Here is a 22,697-nt window from a genome sequence, read left to right on the forward strand (position 1 = left end):
TGCTTTCCACTGACGCGTATTTTATAGGCACATACACGTACAGAAAATTCGAAATGCTTTCAAATTTTTATTATTTAACATCTAGATTAACTAATGGATACTAAAACATGCAGAAAACTAAGTTCCTTCGATTTATTGACTTGGTTTTTTCAAAGGTAACATGTTTAAGGATATAGACTTTTACGTGCGTGTACGTGCGTATGAAAAACGCGTTAGTGGAAAACAGCCTTTACGCGTTTTTTCACGCACGGAAAATTTTAAATGCTTCCAAAATTTTATCATGTGACACAAGGAAGTTAATTTTTAATGTTCTGTATTAGGAAATGATACAATGTAAATTAATAGCCAATAATTTTTGCAGTTATCACTATTCAGTGGCATCTTACCCTACATTAATTTGTTTTTATCGTTACGGGTGAATGGCGTCTCTAAGGTAACCGCTTGTCGCAATTAATATTTGCGATGTTCTTGCTGTTTGCAATTTTAGTTTCATTTTGGGATTCCTTTGAATTGAACGGGGTGATGAGCTCATCAATAGATAAGTGCTGTTACACGAATCTGGAATAACTGCTGTTTACTGTAATAAAGGTGAGAGTCCATTAAATGTATTAAATCAGGTACTGAGAAGTAATTGGTTAAGTTACAGCTTTTGACTTTAAAATTGAGAATAAAATCGTAAAGTTCCGCATGATAGCGTGGCAAACAACACGCGATAAATGTCGATTACTATACTTAAGTATACTTTCCTATACGGATACAGAAGAGAACGCAGATATTTGATGTGTGATTTTCACATTTCAACCATGCGAGTTAAACCAGTAGTGTAAAACAAAATTATGATCGCGCCATACACTCAACACGTCATGCCACGTCACGCCATAACACATGAACATCTGGATTAAACAGACGATTGCGTGCTGGCAATACAGAAATCATCAAGATCTGGGCGAATTCGTTTATATTTCGGGAACCCAACCTTCTGATTGACTTTGCCTGAAAAGTGTACTAAAAATTCCTCCTCGTTGTTGATTTGTGCTTCATAAAGAATTTCCAAAATGTACTTTTGTTGTTCGGTTGATCATAATTATATGGACTTACTCATAGTGATAAAAATGCATAAAACTTCCCATTTTAGTGAAAAAGTATAAACCGAAACACCAAATCCTGCTAACGTGCTACTGTGAATTGCTGTAAAGAAAGACTACAACAATGACAAAATGACTTTACGGCGAGGATAAATTTCAGTTATTTCACCAGACTGACATATTCATATGTTATTCATGTTGTGCAAGATTAATTTATTTTTAAACCATTGTCTTTACTTAAGAATTAAAAAACGAGTCGCGTGCCTTTATGGTGTAATAATGCACGATTGGGGAATGTTGGGAGAATACGAGAGAACCTTGTAAAACACGAGGCGTAGCTGAGTATTCTTCCAACATTTCCCCGAGTGCATTATTACACCATAAAGGCACGCGACGAGCTTTTTTAATTCTTTTATAATATAAGAAGAAATTATAGGGCAACAACAAAATTTATTTATTTGATCAATAATGAAATTCTCCTTACATGTTATTTAAGATGTTGCTTAGCAACAAAAACTTCAAAAGCTAGAAACGTGCATTATGGCCTCACAATGCACGCGCGGTAGCCAATCAAATTGCTCGTTATATATACTTATATTTTAAATGCTGTTAAAACGAATATGTGCCCCCCCCCTTTCCCAATTATCGTCTCCAGTACTCCACTGTGAATATATTATCTGCCAGAAATACATGCATGCAGAAACCATTACCATTTCCCACCAAGGTAACAAGAAGTAAACATTACCCGGGCTAGTGTTCTTTGTTACACTGAGAAAAAGCATTTATTGAAGTAAATTGACCCTCTCGGCTTAATTGACTCCTAGTTAAGATTTGAAAGTGTGATGCCTCCAAAAATGATGCTTCTACTTACAGTTTAATTTTTTGGTATATAAAGGCCACCTTAACAAGATTTGCAAAAAAATTGCGTGAATAACTAAATAATTATGTCGAATTAAAATATGTGACTGCAGTTACAGAAGTTACTAATAGAAAGGACTAGAAAATAAGAGTTTTCATAGACAGCGGAAGATCGTTGTATTCATTTCTGGAGGCCGTAAATACAATTAATTTCGAAAGGAATCAGTCAGATTGTAATTATTTCATTACAGGCCTAGGAAAAATGAAGAGAGGCAACGATGAAGGTAAATGTATTGTACCCAGACATAGGCATAAATTTTGGTCGCCATTTAAAGCGGAGAAAAGGAAACATTAGTGCACGAAGTCTACTTTTATCAGACATGGCATAGGTATATCACAAAATTTGCCAAATTTGTCATGAGAGAAGCTGCGATGGTTAGTCTTGTAACGAGAAATACATGAATGCAGGGACACCTCGGCTTCTCTGTTTCAATCGAAGCAAAATAATTTTCTCAACTAGCCAGACCTGAGGCTATAAGTTTATAATACTAAATTATTCAAATGAGTCGAAAGCTGACATTTTTATTATTCAGAGAAAAATCATAAAAGTGAAGGAAACATCAGCCGTTTTACTCTGCATCAAGCAGGCAGATTATAAGCACTTTCACAGTTTAAGAAAGGGTTAAGTTTAACCTTCCAAATATCAAAACGGAATAAAATGACTCACAAGGACCAAGGATTGCACAATTATTTATGCAGTCGACAGGAAAAGCTTTAAAGTGAAAGATATATACTGCCATATATATATACTATATATAGTGGTAAAAAATTCGTGCTTATAATATTACGCAAAATCTTGAACAATTTTCGTCGACGTGGTCTGTTTTTGCTCAGCCGAATATATTTTAATTAACATAGAGGGTGACGAAGAACAAAGAGATGGAAACACCAGTGATTTAACTGAGAACGATGCATACGAAGAGGTAAGTTTGTTTGCACTACCACTGACATGTTTTTTATTTTTTTTATTTTTTCGGTTTGACAAAAGAAAAATTAATTACAAACGTATGGATAACCAACATAAATACACAACATAACATGCACAAATTGTCAGGATCAACAACAGGGTTGAACCCGAATAACAGTGACCCGTAAATAATAATAAAATCAGCAACACTGCATGTGATTGCTTTTTCATGTTTAACATAAGACAATATTATTATGACATTTTGGACCGACGGTTTTTCATGTTGTTAAATTGGATTCTCAATATCATAAGTAGTTGTTACATAATCTTTATAATAGTTTAATAAACTATATTTTAACTGACATATAAATCTTCAAATAAGTGTATAATTATATAGATGATGGTAGTTCGTTCCAAATTCTGGCAGTTCGAATGAAATAACTAGATTGATTAAAATATAAGCGGTTCCAAACGTCGCTAACAGTTTATTAATTCGATTAAGTCGATCTCTCCTAACACAATCAAAGTCATCAATTAATAATTCAGACTCAGTCCATGTAGAATTGAGATGAGTTTCGGCAAAGCAAAAGATTATGTTACTTTTTTGTCGACTGATTGCAGCATTGAGAATTAAAAGTTTAATGGCATCAAGCCTATTAGTAATGGCCTGGATATTTAGATAAAAAATGTTATGCCCTTAATTGGAATGTCGGAAAGAGGGTCATTTATCGGCAAGTTACTGGATATAGAAAAGGGAGGGTGTCAGCATTGGATGAGAGTATGTCAACATTATCGTTGAGAGAGTGTGTGGCCTGCCCACAGTCGCTAAAAATGCAGTTAATATGATTGGTAAAAATTATTCGTCAGAGTTGCAACACCAGCATCATTTAAATGAAGGCCATATCTATCAAGTCCTTTTAAATTGATGTTGGAATTATTAATCAGGTGACATCCTTTCATTTTGCTAAGTGTTAATAGTTCCTTATTGATTTCGCGAATTTTAGAATTTGCATTGGGAAAGTCATTGCGGACTGTCAGCTCGGATAAAGATATAGTTGTGTGTGGACAGTTTTCTCTGATTTGATCACACAGGTTACCAATGTTTTTAACCGTAGGTACAGGATGACTTTGACGAGCATCATTTGTTCCAATGTGTAGAATAATGTGGTCAGGGTTATCTCTCATGGCTGGTTTAGCATAATCAAGCATATCCAGTGTTTTAGCTCCCGGTAAAGAGCGAATATAAACAGATTTACTAGTAGTCATAGCCTGTCGAATTTGTCTTGACTGTATTCGCTTAATCATAGAGTCCCCAAGAATGGAGATCTTAGAACGAGGCGCTTGATTTCTATTTGTAATGATATTCGATTGGTCCCGCACTTTAAGCGAACTAGATGTATGGGAACCTTGTGTAGTCTCACTATTGTTATTAAGTAATGGACTGGTTTGCTGATGATTTAGTCGATTCAAGTCGTCAGAGGCATTAGTATTGTTTACGTTTTTGTTTACTTGGTCAAGTTCGCAGTTCGTGAGCACTATACTCATGATCATGTTCCACGGGCATTATACCTGGTCGAACATTATTGTGTATAATGCCACTACTGTTGGAAACATTATAATGTCTATCTGATTGACAAGCCGCTTGGCCGGATGGGGGTACATACAGGGTGTCCCAAAAAAATGTCCTCCTATACAAATTACTCATCTTTTGTTGAACGCGCGGTATTATACCTCTGGGAATTTAAAATAGTTTCTAAACCGAACAGCAACACAAAAATTTGAAATTACAAATTGATTACTAATTCCAGTAAGAATGCCTTAAAATGGTTCAACTGACATCACAGCAGCGAGTATTTATCGTAACAAATTACACGTTAACCCAAAGCGTAACCGAAGTGCAAAACAGGTTTAGAGTCGAATTTCCCACTCGGAATCCCCCTTGTAAAAGACAATTAGGAAAAACGTTCGTAAGTATCAAAACACGGGAACAAGCTTAAACCGCAACAAGCGATATTCAGGCAGGCGAAAGACTGGTCGAAGTGAAGCGAACGTTGCAGCTGTGAGAGCTTTGCTAGAGGAAACCCCACGAGGTGTTAGCTCTCGTCGTAATCCTGTTGAAGTTTCAAAATCAACCTTTAACAGGATTACAAGATTAGATTTACGATGGCATCCTTACAGAATGCACGTACGGCATGAGCTATTGCCACGACTTGCCACGTCGACTACGCTATGCGCAATGGTTTAATGAACGTTGTCGAAACCAAAACTTTTTGCAGAGCATCATTATTGGAGACGAAGCAGGATTTGCAATCAATGGAGAAGTTAACTCCCACAACGTGCGCGAATATGCACCGAAGGGACAACCACCGGCATTTAACTTCGAACGCAGGAATTCCCGTGTAAAGCTTACTATCTGGGCAGCACTTTGCGGTAATGGCGTGATTTTAGGCCCTTACTTTTTTGACCAAAATGTGGACGGCCTCGCATATCTTCAGATGCTCAATGAATTTGCTTTTCCTCAACTTGCCATTCATTTCAACAATCAACATTGGGAAGGAATGTTTCGAGGGTACTGGTGGGCGCAGGACGGGGCTCCAGCACATCGTCTGGTTGCAGTTCGAGATCGCCTCAATGAAGTTTTCGAGCAGAATCGTGTAATAGCGCTGCAACATAATGTGGAATGGCCCCCTCGCTCGCCAGATTTAACCCCATGTGATTTTCGAGGAATAATCGAGGAATTTAATGTTTTACGGCAGCAGCCTGAAATGATTCGTAATGCAGTACGCCACATGCACAAACGGACAATTATTTGTGTCGAACGAAATGGGGGACACATTGAAGGGCATGGCCCATAGCTTTTTCTAAAGGCTAAATCAGTTAATTCATGTAAAAAAAGCAGAAAACCATTTATTTGTAAAATCGTTTTGCTCGCTTCCATTATCGCGATTAATTACTTTGACGAATAAATTACTTGCACCGTTTATGTACAATTCATATCAATTCCCATAGGTACAATAACGCTCAAGAATGATTTGTTTAGGGGGGACATTTTTTTGGGACACCCTGTATGTTGGCGTTTGAGCTCGTGGATTTGGGGTGTAGATAAAAGGCGGACGCGGACCAGCGGGCGCGGACTGGCGGACGCTGACTGGCGGACCGAAAAAGATTATATTATTAATTATTGTGTTATTAATTAATGATTACATCATCGTGTTATTAATTAATGATTACAATTATTGTGTTATTAATTAATGATTATATTACATGAATATTATTATACTTTTTGCTAATTATTTAATCCACTATTTTCTAAATATTCTACGTGCTCTGGTAACAGACAAGCTCTAATTTCTTGTGGTATTTGTACAAGAGAGGGTGCAAAATATGGTTGTCTATAGGCGTAGAGTATGGGGGGGCTGAGGGGCTGGAGCCCCCCGAGAAATCTTACTGGGGGGGGCTCAGCCCCCCTAGAAATTTTCCAGAAAGTAATATTTGCATCAGAGCAATGTTGAATCTTTGAAAAGGCATCGTTACATACACATGAAACGGTATTAATTATCACAGTGAATATAATAATATATCAAAAAACTCGGAAAAGCAATTGGGAAATACAGAATTTTCGAGTTATAAAATTATAAAATACATGGCAGCTTGTTCATTTTATCTCTCATTAGCTTTTCTACCCACAACAGGTCATAATCATTGGTAAATATTTTCTCCACCTATCGGCCATATAAACCATGACTACCGATGCAATTATATATCAAGAGGAAATTTATTGTATATTTAACTGTATCTAATGTCAGAAGGTAATGCTAGCTAGATCATCATGTATCTAAAATTTGAGCCCCCCCAGAAGAAAGCAAAACTCTACACCTATGTCAGGTTGTCTTTTCTTTAAGCATTCCCGGGAGTTTCATTTAACTCTCAGGTTCCATCATAATAGGGTCTATTGGCATAAGGCATAATCACTAAATCCCAAGGTCCCAATTTGATCGAGAAATCACCCACGGGGTCTTTGAGGGCGCGCGCCAAAAGTTTACGCTAATGTTACAATAACATGTAAAATCATGTAAAACAAATTAATAAAGGGATGTTTTATAGTTAAAATTACGAAAATTGACCTTTTAAATCTTGGCTGCTTCAGACGAAACACTATACCGGTTTACAGTATCTTTTGATGTGGCGCTGTACGCATCAAGGAAATTAAATTCACATAGGCAACAAAGCAGCTCTTCTCACCCGAATACCAGTTAACGAGTTTCTTTTGTAAACAGTGGGTGCTTAAAGAAAAGACAACCATATTTTGCACCCTCTCTTGTACAAATACCACAAGAAATTAGAGCTTGCCTGTTACCAGAGCACGTAGAATATTTAGAAAATAGTGGATTAAATAATTAGCAAAAAGTATAATAATATTCATAAGTGATAATGTAATCATTAATTAATAACACAATAATCAATAATATAATCTTTTTCGGTCCACCAGTCAGCGTCCGCCAGTCCGCGTCCGCCGGTCCGCGTCCGCCAGTCCGCATCCGCCAGTCCGCGTCTGCCGGTCCGCGTCCGCCAGTCCGCACCCGCCTTTTATCTACACCCGTGGATTTGCGCCTTTTTGTCTACTTTGAGTGGTAGGATTAACTTCCTTGTTAATTACCCTTTCTTGACAATGGTGAGCATAATCGCTTGTTAAATCAATTTGCATTGCATTAGTTTTGGTTCCTTGACCTTTGTTTACAAAATGGCTAGTACGGTCATATACGTGCAAAGAATTAGGATCTTTATCTCTTTCTTTTTCCTGAATTACAATTTTTAATGCCAAGCGTAGGGAATCTCTCTCCTCTTCGGCTTTCACCGCTCTTTGTTCGAGAGCAGCGCATTTAAAATTTAAATCTTAAATTACCGATTAGATTTCGGTATTCATTTGAACGACTTCGTTGACAAACGTTAATTTAGTAGCAAGGAGATTTTCATGGTTATTTGTTAAACGTTGTAAAATGGCCATTTCTAGCTTCATACCTTCAAGTTCCATTAAGATTTCACGTCCCGGACATATACATGTCGTTTGACCACAATTACCTACAGTGTTGGATGCATCACTGACTGCATCTTGCACTTCGGCTCCATTCTGCGTTTGAACATCAACCGTATTATCCAACGACCCTTGTAGTTGCTTGCGACTTTCAATTGCTTTTACCAGTTTATTCCTGATATTTTCGCCTTTGCTTCCCTGTACCTGCAGACGTGATGTTTTCAGATGAAGTTTAATTATAACAGTACCAGTCGAATTTTACGAAAATATAGAACAATACCAAGTTGTCCACCTACTAGCTTAATTAGATTAACTTTCAAGCTCTCATATTCCGCCCGCAAGATATTTGCTCTATTCAAAAGATCGTACCGCAAAAACAACTTTTGCGAATTTTATAAAGTTTATTTTATATTATGTGCATCGAAATAATCTTTGTCCATAAAAACTCGCTCTTTGAGCTGAATTATGAAATTCAGAACGATTTAATTGTTGTTCGAATACATCCTGCCGTCGGATGCAAATCATAATTATTTATTAGCATTGGCTGTTTCATATAGGTTTACCCTCAGAATGACAATATCAGATTTGAATCAAGAAGTGATGAGTCAAACATTGGTATGTATTGTATTAATTTTTAACTCGTGTCCAGAAAGGTAACCGGATATAACCATGGCTTTTGTAGCATGTCCCGAGCGGAATTGTTTTACTCCATTTTGCAAAAGTTCTCCATCAAACGGAATTTTACGCCTGGTTTCCTTTTTAATTGTGATAATTCGATTGTAAGGAATTCCCTTGACCGGTCACAATTAAAAAGAAATTTTGCGAAAATCTTCGTTTGATCGAAAAATTTAGCCTGGTGGAAGACCGCCTTAGCGAATACGTCGAGCAATATTCAAAAATGGAGATATACAGGGTGTATCAGAAAAAACTAGAAGATTCTAAAATGTTCAGAAAACTATCATTTTATCAAGATATCTCAAAAATATATTTACGTCTAAGTATTTTAGCATCTTCTGGCTTATCTAACAGTAAAAACTAGCAGAAAAATTAACCTCGAAAAGCGGGAGAACGGTTTGTAAAAGCCTCATTTTTAACCGCTTGTGCAAAGAAAATGAGACGTTGAAAATCCAAGTTCAGTTAAAGAGGTGAAAGTTTGGAATCTTTTGTGCAATGTATCGCAATTTCAAAAAATTTGATAAACATTAGGTCCGCCGCGAAACATTTCAAAATTGGATTTTTTTCCCCCGTTTACTCCGCTCTCTCGTAACTTTTTACACGCAAGAATGATTACATGCATGAGTGATAGTTGGAATGACGTAATTACCAGCACTCTTTGTTAAATGAAAACAATAAAACAAGAGTATTCATTGTTAGTTATGTTTAAGTACGTCATTCCAAGTATCACTCATGCATGTAATCATTCTTGCGTGTAAAAAGTTACGAGAGAGCGGAGTAAACGGGAAAAAAAAATCCAATTTTGAAACGTTTCGCGGCGGACCTAATGTTTATCAAATTTTTTGAAATTGCGATACATTGCACAAAAGATTCCAAACTTTCACCTCTTTAACTGAACTTGGATTTTCAACGTCTCATTTTCTTTGCACAAGCGGTTAAAAATAAGGCTTTACAAAACGGTATCCCGCTTTTCGAGGTTAATTTTTCTGTTAGTTTTTACTGTTAGATAAGCCAGAAGATGCTAAAATACTTAGACGTAAATATATTTTTCAGATATCTTGATAAAATGATAGTTTTCTGGACATTTTAAAATCTTCTAGTTTTTTCTGATACACCCTGTATATTGAAAAGTATATTAAAATTTAGGACTTCCTAACTAAAACAACGATGCATAATTGATTGGCTATTAATTGGCAAACTTAGGTTTTCGTGTATACAAAGCTATACAAAGCAGAGTTGGTGAATTTTTTATAGCTACTTCAGACTTGATCGAGACGTGAGAAACGTGAGAAATATTAGCCGGTGTCAAGCGAAATTCCGACCTCCAAGAAGTTTTGACCATGCGCTACTTAATTTAGTCTTTCAGCCGCAGCAATCTCTGAATTATATCATGACAATACTAGAAAAGTCATTAATGTTGATGGGGGGCAAATATTGTTTTATTGCAATTAACTACCTGTTTTTAAATCTATTGCGCCCGCAAATATTACTGTATATATTATTGCTTATCATTATTATTAGCATTATTGCTTATTAGCATTATTTGATTAGGATTAAATACTAAATGATTTAATTAGGATTAAACTCCTTAATCCCTAACGTGATTAGTTTTTCTTTGAAACGTTTATCACAGGCCACATAATTATAGCTACGTACACAGATACGTAACACAGGTTTCTTTTGTGAAATTATATATATTAGAAGATAGTTTTTTTATTAGTACCATAGTGTCAAGAGTATTTTTCTTAGCCAAAAAATCTATATTTAAAAATCTATATCAACATATTTCTTTTTAATGTATATATAAAATATTTCTTTCCACTATAATTATTATAGAGTGGAACTAATTATAAATCATTTAAACGTTTGTTATTCTGTGGTGCCGTAGTATTTTGTCATGCATACAGTGGCGTAGCCAGCATCGATAATTGGGAGGGAGGCATATTCATATATTCATATATAAAGACGATTAATTGACAAGAAATCAATCCTGCGTATCACGAATAATATATAGAAATCCCCCCCCCCCGAATCATCGTTCGGGCTACGCCACTGGATTCATACACCTGTATCTAGTCGTAATTAATCTGAATTATTACAATACCAACACAAATTGCCAAAAAATGCAATAAAATATAAGAGTACAACTAAATTTAAAAATTTAACCGACTAAGATATTTCGCAAGAATAAAAGAAATAAAAAAAACTGTATAAAGAAAACAAATTAGTTGCTATTTTCTTTATTAATGGAATAAAATACGAAATCATGACATGGTATAAACTTTCCTTAGGGGCTATAGCTAATTATGTGAAAAAGTTTCGATAATGTCATATGAATTCGCGGAGCCTGGGCTGGGATTTCTCTTGAAAGGCGTCGTCGCTTTAAAGCTCTTTAATTAAAAAGCTCAGAACATCTAGATCTTGAAAAGAAGCCTTTATCTATCGCAAACTTATTTTATCTTGCCTTGTCAGCTTAAGAAAGCTTTGTTAACTTAACAAATGTCACTTGTCACAAAACCATGTCACAAATTAAACCATGAAGGACAGGAATTTTAGTAGATCAGATCCCGACCTCTGGGGCCGGTTGTACGAAGACTGGGTAGCGCTATCCACCGGATAATGATTTCTTAACTGTTCTAAAAATGCTCGAAAAGCGATAACCAACAATTGTTAAAGAGAATCCTCAATTCAGGAATACTAAAATTTAATCAAAGTTATAACAAAAAACGGGCGATTTTAAGGTGATTTGAAAAAGCTTTACGGCTATCTGATTCCAGTCACTACAAAATTTAATCAGTGTGAGAAATTGGCCGGTGTTTGCCTAATCTCGCGGAAAAATCTCGCGTTAAACGCCAAGGTTTGATACTGCCTATAAATAAAGAAAGAGGTAGACTGTACGAATGATTTAGCATCTATCATGCAATTGCTCTCGTTTTTTGCAAAGCACTAAATCGATTTATTTGGCATTCAGCACCAGCTAGCATGTATGTTCGTTTTACTACATAAATAATGGACTTAAAAAGACAAATATTTTACCACATAAATCTTACCACTATCTAGGGCGTCCCAGCTTACCACGAAGGGATTATAGCTCGGTAAGTGTACTAGGAATGCAATGATGCCTTTGATATTTTGAAGCCAAAAAATACCCTTATATAACCACCTGGACCTAAGTTGTGAGTCTTGCGAAACAACTCAAAAATCGATCTTTTCATTCATTCACCTTTAGAATTGCAAAACATTCTCTCTCCGAAATTTAGAACATGTGAAAAACGTCGTTCATTGCGTACCGAGTTCTCGGTACCAATCAACACCTGTTCCAAACCATACTAGCTAACACTGCTGATCAGTGCATCTAAAATTTCAGCTACACAGTGACACTTTTCAGGAGACCAGCCCCCTTAATAATTTCGTGATCAAAACACATTGGTAGATTTTTGTGATTACGTATAAATAGGTGTATAACCGATGCTTCTTTACAGCGTTCTAAACAGAACCACCAACCTGCAGTACATTCCAATACCAACAATCAATCAAGAGGCGATGGCCTAAACACTGAGGATCACTCAAGTCTTAGTGGTATTGTATCGACTAAAATCTTCTACAACGTTACATGCAAATTTTCAACTTGATGTGATGAGATCTTAAAACATGGGATTTGGGGAACTAGTTATTAAAGGAATTGATAATTTCATGATACTTTTTCACATGTGAAATATTCATGTGAAACATGTGTGTAAAATTTGCACACATTTTTTGTCCAAAATTCAACACACCTAAAGGTAGGTTTTTAAACACATGCACCTAAAGGTGTGTTTAACACACCATAACGTGTGCAAATAAAATCTCCAAAGATGTGTTACCACATAGCAACGTGTGTTTTCATGTACACCAAAAGTGTGCAGAACGCACTAAATGGTGTGTCAGAAAAGGTGTGCAAATAGAATCTCCAAAGATGTGTTACCACATAGCAACATGTGTTCTCATGCACACCAAAAGGTGTGTCAGAGAACACGCCAAAAGATGTGTTTTCTGCTTGTCCAAACTTGACACGTAAATTTAATACTTTTCCGGTTGGGTATTTATTTATTTATTTGATAGGAGCTTAAAAGATGTTCCAGCATTTCAAATCATGCATTGTTGCAACCATTACACGTGAATTGTTTTGAATCCCCATATAGAACTATTCAGATGCATTTCACTTTAACCTTAAAAAACGATTATAAAAAAAACAGAGTGGCAACATCAAGTAGCTTGCCGTATTTAACTGCAGCAAGAACGACGAGATTTTGAGCCAGGGAATGCTCCCGAGGGAAACAGTGAGTTTTGTTTTCCCAAGAGTCTGAATGTTTCTCGAGACGAAGTGGAGGCAACATTTTTCATTGTTTTCCTATGTGACTACGAATGAACCAATCACATTTAAAATGCACAGCACCTATAACACAAAAAGTATTATTATAAGCTTCTTTGTGACAAATTATTTTTTTAAAAAATTTATCGAATACCTGGGAAAGCTGCTTAGTTCAAAATCATGTTTGGGTAACATTATACTCCAGGAGCTTCGGGGATGATTCACATAATTATTTAAAAGATTCACAACTCTGATTCTCATATGGATTAGGGTTATGGTTCAGGTTAGACAACCCTAATCCAAGACATTTGGATTAGGGTTAGGGTTCAGGTTAGGGTTAGGGTTACTATATATATTCGCTTAATTTTACAGCTAATTAAAGATTTCTAAAAAACACCGTGTTCTAATCTAACACCAGTCTTTCTGCTTAGAAATTGACATAAAAATAAATGGATTTAAAGCTAACACGACAGAGTTCATTGAAAAATTAACAAAAATGAAAGACGAGAAAAGAACCGCAGAAGAAACCTTTATCATTTTCCATCTTTTGAAAACGCGTGAAGATAGATCTCCAGTATTGGATGGACAACTTGACCAGCTGGCAATGCTTGCCTGCTGTGACAGCTCTCGTGTTGTACAAAGAGCCCTCGATGTTCTGCTAAATGAAATATTTCTAAACATTTCAAATTTATCAAGAGATCGGTGTCAAAACATATTGAAAGCCGAAGAGATACTTCGTTCAACATTTTTTGAGTTTATAGATGTGCATTGTGATGAAGCAAAGTGTCAAAGGATGACAACATACGCCTGGTTAGTCACGTTAGTCCTTCTGAAGTGTGGCAAAGAGGAATTACCCCGTCCAATCCAATCAAAAATAAAGGAGTTTGATGAAAAGCTGGGTGCCCTCCAAAGGCACAAGGACAACTTGGAACGAAGTCTGTACCGGTATGGTATTCATCTTGCCAGGGAAAGCATTAGGCAAATTCTTCGAAGACGAAATGGTAAAGAATCCCTCATACCTAACATCCAAAAGTGTGAAAACCTTCTGAAAAGCAAGTTGAACAAGAATGAAGTGCTGAAGTTTTGTAGAGAGCTTAGTGAAGCAGACAGTTGGCTAGATATCCACGTATGCCTTGTTTTTTTACAAGATTTGCCAAAGGTACTGTATGGTTTTCTGCATCATTTTTTTTGAAATTTTGATTTACACATAAGTATATTAAAATGTAGCTTACCTGCTCTAGCATAATAGTATAGAAGCATATTTACAAAGTTAAGAAAGCAGCCCGCGAAACCAAAATTCATTTCATTATTTTTGTTTACATAAAAAGTATCGAAGTGTATTTTCAGTTAGAGGAAAATTTTCGGAAAAGCTGGTTGCACTTGCTTATTCATTTTTTTCAGAAATGACTTTTATTATAATTTAAAAATTTGATTGTGAATCGGAAAATACATGATTTGTTCACCTTATTTGATATCAGTCCAAGAAAATCTTTTTATCTTTATTTTCCTCTTATTCATTTCCGTGGAACTAAAAAAACAAGTACGATTGTACTATAGTGGACCAGGAACTGCGTAACCGAGTTTAATTTCTGAACTGCATTGTATTTATAACAATGGAGAGGACAATGTATTTCTAATCGTGTGCGTTTACTTATATATAGGCTGAATATTAATGATATGTATATATTATTTGCTGCAAATATATCAAGAATTGCTTGTAACTTGCTTCAAAGGTCAAAAGTAAAAATTCGAACTCCGTCAATCGATGCGGAATATTGCTTAGAATAATTGTGCCAAGTTTCATTCCGATCAAACAAGTAATGCTGGAGCCTTTTAAAGGGCGTCACCCCCTAACAAAAACAAGAAGAAGAAGAAGATTAGCAGCGGTTAGGGACCAGTTCCTGGTCCAAAAATGTGAATACTCCTCCAAAGTCCAGAAATATAATTATATATCAAGTGCATGACCGTATGATATTGGTTCATTTTCTTTTTTGTTCTATTGTATTGTGCAGCAAATTTTCACATTCGTAATAATTATACAAACAAAACTTTGCAGTCGATTTTCTCTGCAACCAAAAATTGTATTTCTGAATAAGTATATACGTTTATTAGTACTAGGCAAAATTACAATAATCGATCATGCATTAAAACTAAGTATAACAGTTCTACAGACTATTTACAAAAACAACTTCACTAGACTACTCGCTAATGTTCGAGTTCCATTCAGACAAAGTAATGTCATTAGTTGATGTGATGGACGCAGTCCTCCAACAGTATTTCTAAATTGAATTGATCTGTTTTTAGATTTTTGCTTGTACTAAAAAAATTAATAAAGCCGTGATTGAGTGTCAGTAAATTTTGAATTAACGTGGCTCCCTAGCGTTTTGTAGAAATTCTAGATAGCAGTTTTTTGTGGCGAATTAAACATCAATATTGTGGACAAAAGATCAATAAATACCACTTATTAACCGAATTTGAGGTCCGTACTAGAAAAATATCAGACCGAGGTCTTAACAGTACGGACCGAGTGATAGCGCGGTCCGTGCATAAAAGACCTAGGTCTGATATTTTTCCAGAACAGACCGAACGTATTCGGTTAATAAGAGATTTATTATATGGCAGACAGTATTTAGTTTATTTATTTATGCAATGAGCTGCAGCACTCTTGCCGGCTCTTTCGCCAGCCCGTCGCCAAGCAAGCACTGAAGTGGCTTCCAAAGCTTGTTGTTTACTCGTTAAAAAAGAATGATACAGTAATATAAACAAAAATCAAAGATGAATAAATATAATATTCACATGTACCAAATAATGCTCTTCTTCGTCCATTCTCCGTCAATATTTTTCGTGTCAAAAATAAAAGTACAAGCTTGTTTTTGTTCAAAAATATGAGAGTTGGACCGTTACTACGGTAACGGTCTAATACTGGGGGATTCCAGACCGGCAAAGAACCAATCAGTGCACGTCACGAGACCGCGTGCCATATAATAATGCCTTTTATTATATTGTACAGTACGTTTGGGACGAGAAACTGTTGACGGATTAACTATGAAAGCCGTTTTCATGGCAACAATGAAATTTTAACATTGCTGCCAATCCTATAATTTAATTGCAATTATTTCGTCAATCCTTCTGTTAATTTTTCTTTTTCACTGAATGCTTGCCAGATATTTGGTAAACGACCGGACAATTTTAAAAAAAGGTTATCGATTGGATTTTTTTTTCACACTGTAATTTTTTTCTATCGATAACTTTTTCCTAAAATTGTCCTGTCAATTACTACCCATCTGGCAAAACGTTCAGTTGGAAAAGAAGACATTTCACCGAAGAGTTTCTGAAATAATGCTGAATTCATGAAATAATGCATCCCTACGCTTAACTAATTTCGTTTAACCGAGGCGAGGGGTTGCTGCATGCATGTATTTCTAGTTTAATGATAATTGGTGGCCATATTTAAACGTCATTGTTCCCATGGCAACGGCTTCTGTAATTGGCCAATCAATATTTTTTTACTTCATAAAATTTTACATCATCAAACCTGCACTCAACAATTTTCTCAAAACTCTAGGGAGCCACCGTTGTAGAAAAAGCCCATTTATTTCCACCAGGTTTCTTGGTTCACAGGAAACCACTAAATTTGTGTGTTTTTTTCGTCATCACTGTTGCGATCGTTTTTGATAATCGATTCTAACTGTGGGATCAAACAACGCGGGAAGCTTATAAATCATTAGATTTAGTGTAATATTCACATTTAGTACAAGTTCAAATGATGAGTACGAGGCGTCATTCTTTTTCTCAATACAGCATTATCAGTTTCAAGACAACCCGAGACCTGTAATTTTCCTACAGATGCTGGTTGCACACTATCGCGAGCGCTACGGTAAACGTAAATTCAAGGATTTCTTTCGTATATCAAATCCTGCTTGGCTCTTCGAGGTGTTGTTTTATCGGGTGATGCTGAGACTCATTAGAACATCAAATAACAAAGGTACTTGACAATCGCGATATATTTATATAATAATTATTAAAATAACCAAAAATACAACTCAGTGGCGTAGCCAGCATGGATAATTTCTATAATTTCATGGATAAATATCGTTCATATCGATAATATGATTTTACTGCATTATATATATATATATATATATATATATATATATATATATATATATATATATATATATATATATACACTCGTTTGCAAAAACGTTGGCCGCAGATAGATAGATAGATAGATACTCGAAATCTAATTAGAATTGCATATGCTGTGTAATATGATTGAAATCCCATGCAAATGTAATCATATGCAATTCTAATTAGACTTCGAGTATCTATCTATCTATCTATCTGCGGCCAACGTTTTTGCAAATGGGTGTATATATATATATATATATATATATATATATATATATATATATATATAAATATATGTATGTATGTATGTATGTATAATATATGTATATATATGCATATAATGCAGTACAATCATATTATCAATATGAACGATATGATTCAATATTATTTCCAGCGGAAAATTGGAACATCGAAAGGAAAAATGAGAATAGATTCCCTCTCACGTTTTGTTAGAATGTGTCATAAAAATACTCTTTTTATAATTTAGATGAAAGCCCTAACTATAGCTTAGGTAAACCTACAAATTTCTTCTTTTAAATTTCATGGAATTAATTTTGAAATTTATTTCCAACAGCTTGCTGGAAACAGCATAAAGATTTGAATATAGAGTTTCACTCAAATAATTTTGGTTTTACAGCTCAACATTTATCTGGAAACATTTCCAATATTTTTGTTAAAAAAAAATTCGGTATTTTTTCATCTTGTAGTGATAATTGAGCAAATCTTAAATGGAGAACATGGCTGTGGAGGAGTTTTTAAAAACTGGGAAAAAAATAAATCCTCGACTGCGGTTCCAAATGAATCTGTAGCAAAATATTGCGAGAAACTTTGCGAGAGAGCGGTGTTCATTTCAACAACACAGGATATCGAGGGATTTCTAGCTGGTAGGTGCATTGAGGACTTATCCATTCTTGAGTTATATTCTAAACATAGAGATAAAATATTGGAGATTGTAAAAGAATCACGAAATGAGTTCTTGGAGCAACGCGTCAGTACGTATGATGCCTTCATGAGTGGCAATAAATGCTTGCTAAAATTGCACCTGCACTCAAAAGAAGAAATACTGGGAAGTGAATCTGGTCACACCCCCCTGCGAGAAGAAATTGAGATCCTCAAAATTTTAGATGGCAATCCCGAACGGTGTGAAAACATAGTCACCCTTTTCGGCTCAAGCATTGAGGCTCCGATGCACGTGATAGTAGAGAGAACAACGAAAAGTGACCTTTGGACGTACCTTCAAGGCTTCGGCAAACCGCCTGCAGCTAAGGTGCTGCTTCACATTGCTCGAGATATCTGCAAAGCTATGATATATCTGGGTGAGAACGGGATAATCCATCGTGACCTATGTGCCAAGAACTGTTTTGTATTCATTCGAGATGCGCTCGAAGGCCCACTCATCAAACTTGGGGTTTTTCACCTCGCAATCCAATCGCTTACTCCTGTGGAGGCCAGTCCTGTAAAATCATCGGTAAACGAATATTCTCAAAACCAACTTGCCGTTCGTTGGACCGCTGTTGAAGCACTTCGTGACGGGGAATTCAGTTTTGCATCTGATGTGTGGTCGTTTGGGGTACTATTGTTTGAGGTTTTCACTTTTGGTTCTAAACCCTATTTCAATATGCCAAGCGGCAGGTCTTTGGAACGTGACGATGATGTTCGAGGATATGTAAGTGCGTTCAAATATGTCAATAGCCCTAATTAGCATCATATATAACAGTTGATGAAGAAATTAGTTACGGGATCGATATAGTGCCGTATTTGATAATTACATTATTTAATATAGTGCCGTATTAAACCCATATAACTACAAGTGGTTGTTAGGGTGAAGGAACCCAGTACTGCATGAAAAATGTCACAGGTCTGCGCATAAGGTTTTGCCATCCCTTCACCAGGCTACATGCAGTGAACAAAAATGCATAAAAACTAATGTGCTTTTTTCTGAAGGTCCTCAACGGTAAAAAACTTGAACTTCATCCAAAAATGCCTGATGTTATTCAAAAGATCATCGAGTCGACCATGAAAAAGAAAAATCAAAGACCAACGTTTTTAGCATTGAATTCCGATTTGACGGAAGTGACTTTTAATGATGATGGTATGTTTTTTACTGCTCAAAAATGTAATCTCGAAAAAGTGTAAGAGGAGTTATTTGGAATGCCCTAAAATTCTTTCTATTAAACTATTTTATGATCGTGTATATAATCGAGTGCATGATTGGCAAAGCGGGTTTTAATTTCATCTGCATGGTTGCACAAGTTGCACTCGACCCTACGTTTTCAGTGACCCTCCAGACTGCCGAATTTCCTTTTCTTGAGGTAGGAAATATATATAGTCCTCGGATCATGTTATCTTAAAGACCGAGATATTGGGGTGGTATACTTCATTAACAAATGTTTGGGATGCAGAATACGACTCTGCTTTGTTTGTGTCTATATTTTAAATGTGTTCGTATGTGTTTGTTTCGCAATGGAAGTCCCTAGGTCACCCACAACAGATGAGGTATCCTAAAAATATAGCACCTCATCTATTGCATGTGGGTGACCTGGGTAATATATTATATTTACGTCGAGAAACGTCACACGGAAACTCGCATCTACCGTTCTAACATTTTAGGGAGGGGTATCGAGAAAACTCCCCGCCTAAAAGTGTTCCAACCCCTAAAATAAAACTTTGGCAACGCCATGCACTCAAGCGTCTGGCTCAGTAGTTTTGCAGCAAATAATACAGAATAAACAAAATTTCAAGGACTGACTATGCCATTTCGGTAGTCGATCGCGGAAACCAATCTGGAAGTCTGCCACAATCGGAAATATCACAATCGGAAAAAATGTTGGCTATACCTAATTTACTGTTGCGTTCGCCACGACGCCACCGGAGTTTACAATGCTGTAATTATATACTTGAAACCGAACTAAGCCATTTTTTTCGCTACATAATGTCGTTTAAATTAATCGATAATCCCACTAAACCCCATTCACTATATTCATATTTTTTAATCATATATACATCCACATGAAACCCAAAAGTATATTTTGAAAATAAAGTTTTGTTGTCATTCCAAAATCTAACCTTTCCACAACGTCGGGAAAGAAAGTGACATAATTATGTCACTATATAAATCGAGGATCGGTTCGGGAAAGGGAGTATCCATTACTTAGTACCATAACGCATTTCCGTAACATTAATATTTATAGAGATATACATGGATCCGGCCAACTACAAAAAAATGCATCGCTCCAAATCATCCACTGTACGCGTAAGTTTTTTTACCTTTTTCTTTCAACATCATGCTATTGATCTCGCGTGCTCATATTTTATCTAATCAGTGTTCCGAAGGCTTGACGAAATAAAAATCCATTAATTCCGCAGTATTTTAATCGATTATTTTTTGTTATGCTTTAAAGATGATGTAAATTCCGTTCTGCGCATGTATTCTGCGCTTAACAAAGTTTGTTTACGTTTGTTATATAATCTTTACATGACGTAATGCCGTTTTAATTTCCTATATTCTTCTCGTTCTCGCTCGACCGGCTGTGATAAATATGCTTATTTTATATTATATTTTGAAGAAAATATAAAGCGAAGCCTGTAAATAAACCGTTATTTAAGACTTTACATATTTGTAATTGTAGAACAAGCGAGAAAGTAGCGACGACAAATAGCGTCGCGCCATCTCATTCAACAAATAAATTCTTGAAGCATTCCTCTAAGCATAATATTGCTTCTTTCCAGCAGCCTTATCTTCGTCAATCGCAATTAGAGCCTCTTCACCTTTCGACATAAAATAATTGTGCCCCCGAACTATCCCCCATTTGTAATACAACGCGCTAATATCGCATATCATTAATATTCCCAAATTGCTCCCCCACTGATGGAATGTGTTGCTGCGCAGAATGTATGCGCAGAACGGACTTTACATCATCTTTAAGAAACCAGTCGGAACTTTGTTATCAGTATGTTAGTTAAAAGAACTATAGACATAATAACTCTGACATAATTTTAATACTAAAATTAATTGTATATTTTAGCCCAATCATGGATTCTTATTCGCCAACCATCCCCGGTCTTTTCCCGCTATTTGAGATCACTTGGATGCCTTGTTTGCGACGTATCTACACTTAAATAGAACTTGATTATAGTAATAATGCAGGGAGATGGGTTAGTTTATAAGTTTGGTGCCGATATGACAAATTCAATAATATTAAAGGCATGATGGGGAATACAAAGTTAAACAACCTTTTCAATTTGATAAAAGAGTTAGAAAGAAGAATATTAGCAAGCACATTATTATTTAGCAAGTTTCGCAAAGTTCATCTCTTCCAGAATCTGATTTAAAACTGCACGTCACGTGAAAGGCAAGAAATCCGAATGTTTTCCTCAAAATCCTGTTTGTCTGCATTGTTTGAAGAAGATTGCTCAGGGTTAAATGCACTCCGGATTTTTTTAAAAGTGCAAAACCATTCTGAAATGGTTTAATAAATTATTAGTTTTAAATGTGCCAGACCTCTCCGAATTAAAAAAACCTAGTAGTTAGTAACTAATATGTATATGTTTCAATTATTAGTGACGAGAGAATGGCGAATTCCAAGTGATATTTCTGGAAGGATTGACATACGAAAGATTACTGTTTAGATAGTTGTAGCTACTATAACTGTATAATTATACAGCAACATACCTAGACATCAAGGACACATTGTGAACACGATCATTTTTGTTCATAATTTATTTCCATTGGTCGTCTTTTTATATTTTTAGCGTAAGTTCTATAATAACAAAAAAATTTAATAACCATAAATAAGGCCAGAATCGTCGCTAGTAGGGGTGGTGTTGGGTTTTAAACCCAAATAATAATGGCTGCAGAAGCTGCTAAGATAAAGTTTTTGCCAGACGGTTCATATGTATGCATACAGGCAGATTACATTACATGTAGATTTAGCTATAACCACAACCGTTTGAAATATTTATAGGCTTTATATACGTTTTACGCACATAAGAAGATAAAATTGAATATCACTCATCGTAATGTATACCTAAAAAAATAGAGACCTTAAAGGTCGACACAGACCGGACGCGAATTGGCAACGCAAATTTTCAACGTTTTTAATTTTTCAAAATCAAATAAATTTTAAACTATCATAATATTCTTGTAGATTACATAACAATAAAGCATTTTGACTCCTCTAGCGTCCATAATTTCCAAATTTTACTTCCAAGATTTAATTTATATAATTCTGAAAACTCAAAATTCGCGTCGCGTTGCCGCATCGCGTCCGGTCTGTGCATGTCGGCCTTAAGATTGAAGTTAACGACAAACCGTTAACCGGAAGCGGCAAATTTTAAATCACATTTGAAAGTAACCCTACAGGCTTTCTAAAACTTAGTTCACATTTCATGTTTCAATTTTCATGGTCAAAATTTCCCAAATTCTAGACAGCTATTTGTTAAATGACGAATAAAAATTTGGGTGATTTCATTTGCTGTTTCCGTAATTAAACCCGGAATTATCAATGCAGGGCCGTATAGCCCCATCTACCTCTTAATTGGGACGTGGTGCATATTCATAAACACTTAAATAAATAAACACAAGGAGTAGGACTCCTT

The 22,697-nt window shown here is 35.7% G+C and overlaps 1 protein-coding gene across 1 annotated transcript; it reads left to right on the forward strand.

Annotated features, from left to right (window-relative positions):
- Positions 1 to 499: 499 nt before the first annotated feature.
- On the forward strand, positions 500 to 22,056 carry LOC114534209. Its single transcript, XM_028555766.1, has 12 exons — positions 500 to 588; positions 2,195 to 2,227; positions 2,862 to 2,926; positions 8,500 to 8,557; positions 11,678 to 11,712; positions 12,100 to 12,196; positions 13,400 to 14,127; positions 16,770 to 16,953; positions 17,807 to 18,765; positions 19,044 to 19,191; positions 20,291 to 20,352; positions 21,661 to 22,056. The coding sequence occupies exons 2-12, from the start codon at positions 2,206 to 2,208 to the stop codon at positions 21,661 to 21,663; spliced, it is 2,361 nt and encodes a 786-aa protein (XP_028411567.1). The 5' UTR covers positions 500 to 588; positions 2,195 to 2,205; the 3' UTR covers positions 21,664 to 22,056.
- Positions 22,057 to 22,697: the final 641 nt, after the last annotated feature.

The sequence above is a fragment of the Dendronephthya gigantea genome, unplaced genomic scaffold (assembly GCF_004324835.1).
Source record: "Dendronephthya gigantea isolate DGI-Jeju-01 unplaced genomic scaffold, DenGig_1.0 000098F, whole genome shotgun sequence".
Lineage (NCBI taxonomy): Eukaryota > Metazoa > Cnidaria > Anthozoa > Malacalcyonacea > Nephtheidae > Dendronephthya > Dendronephthya gigantea.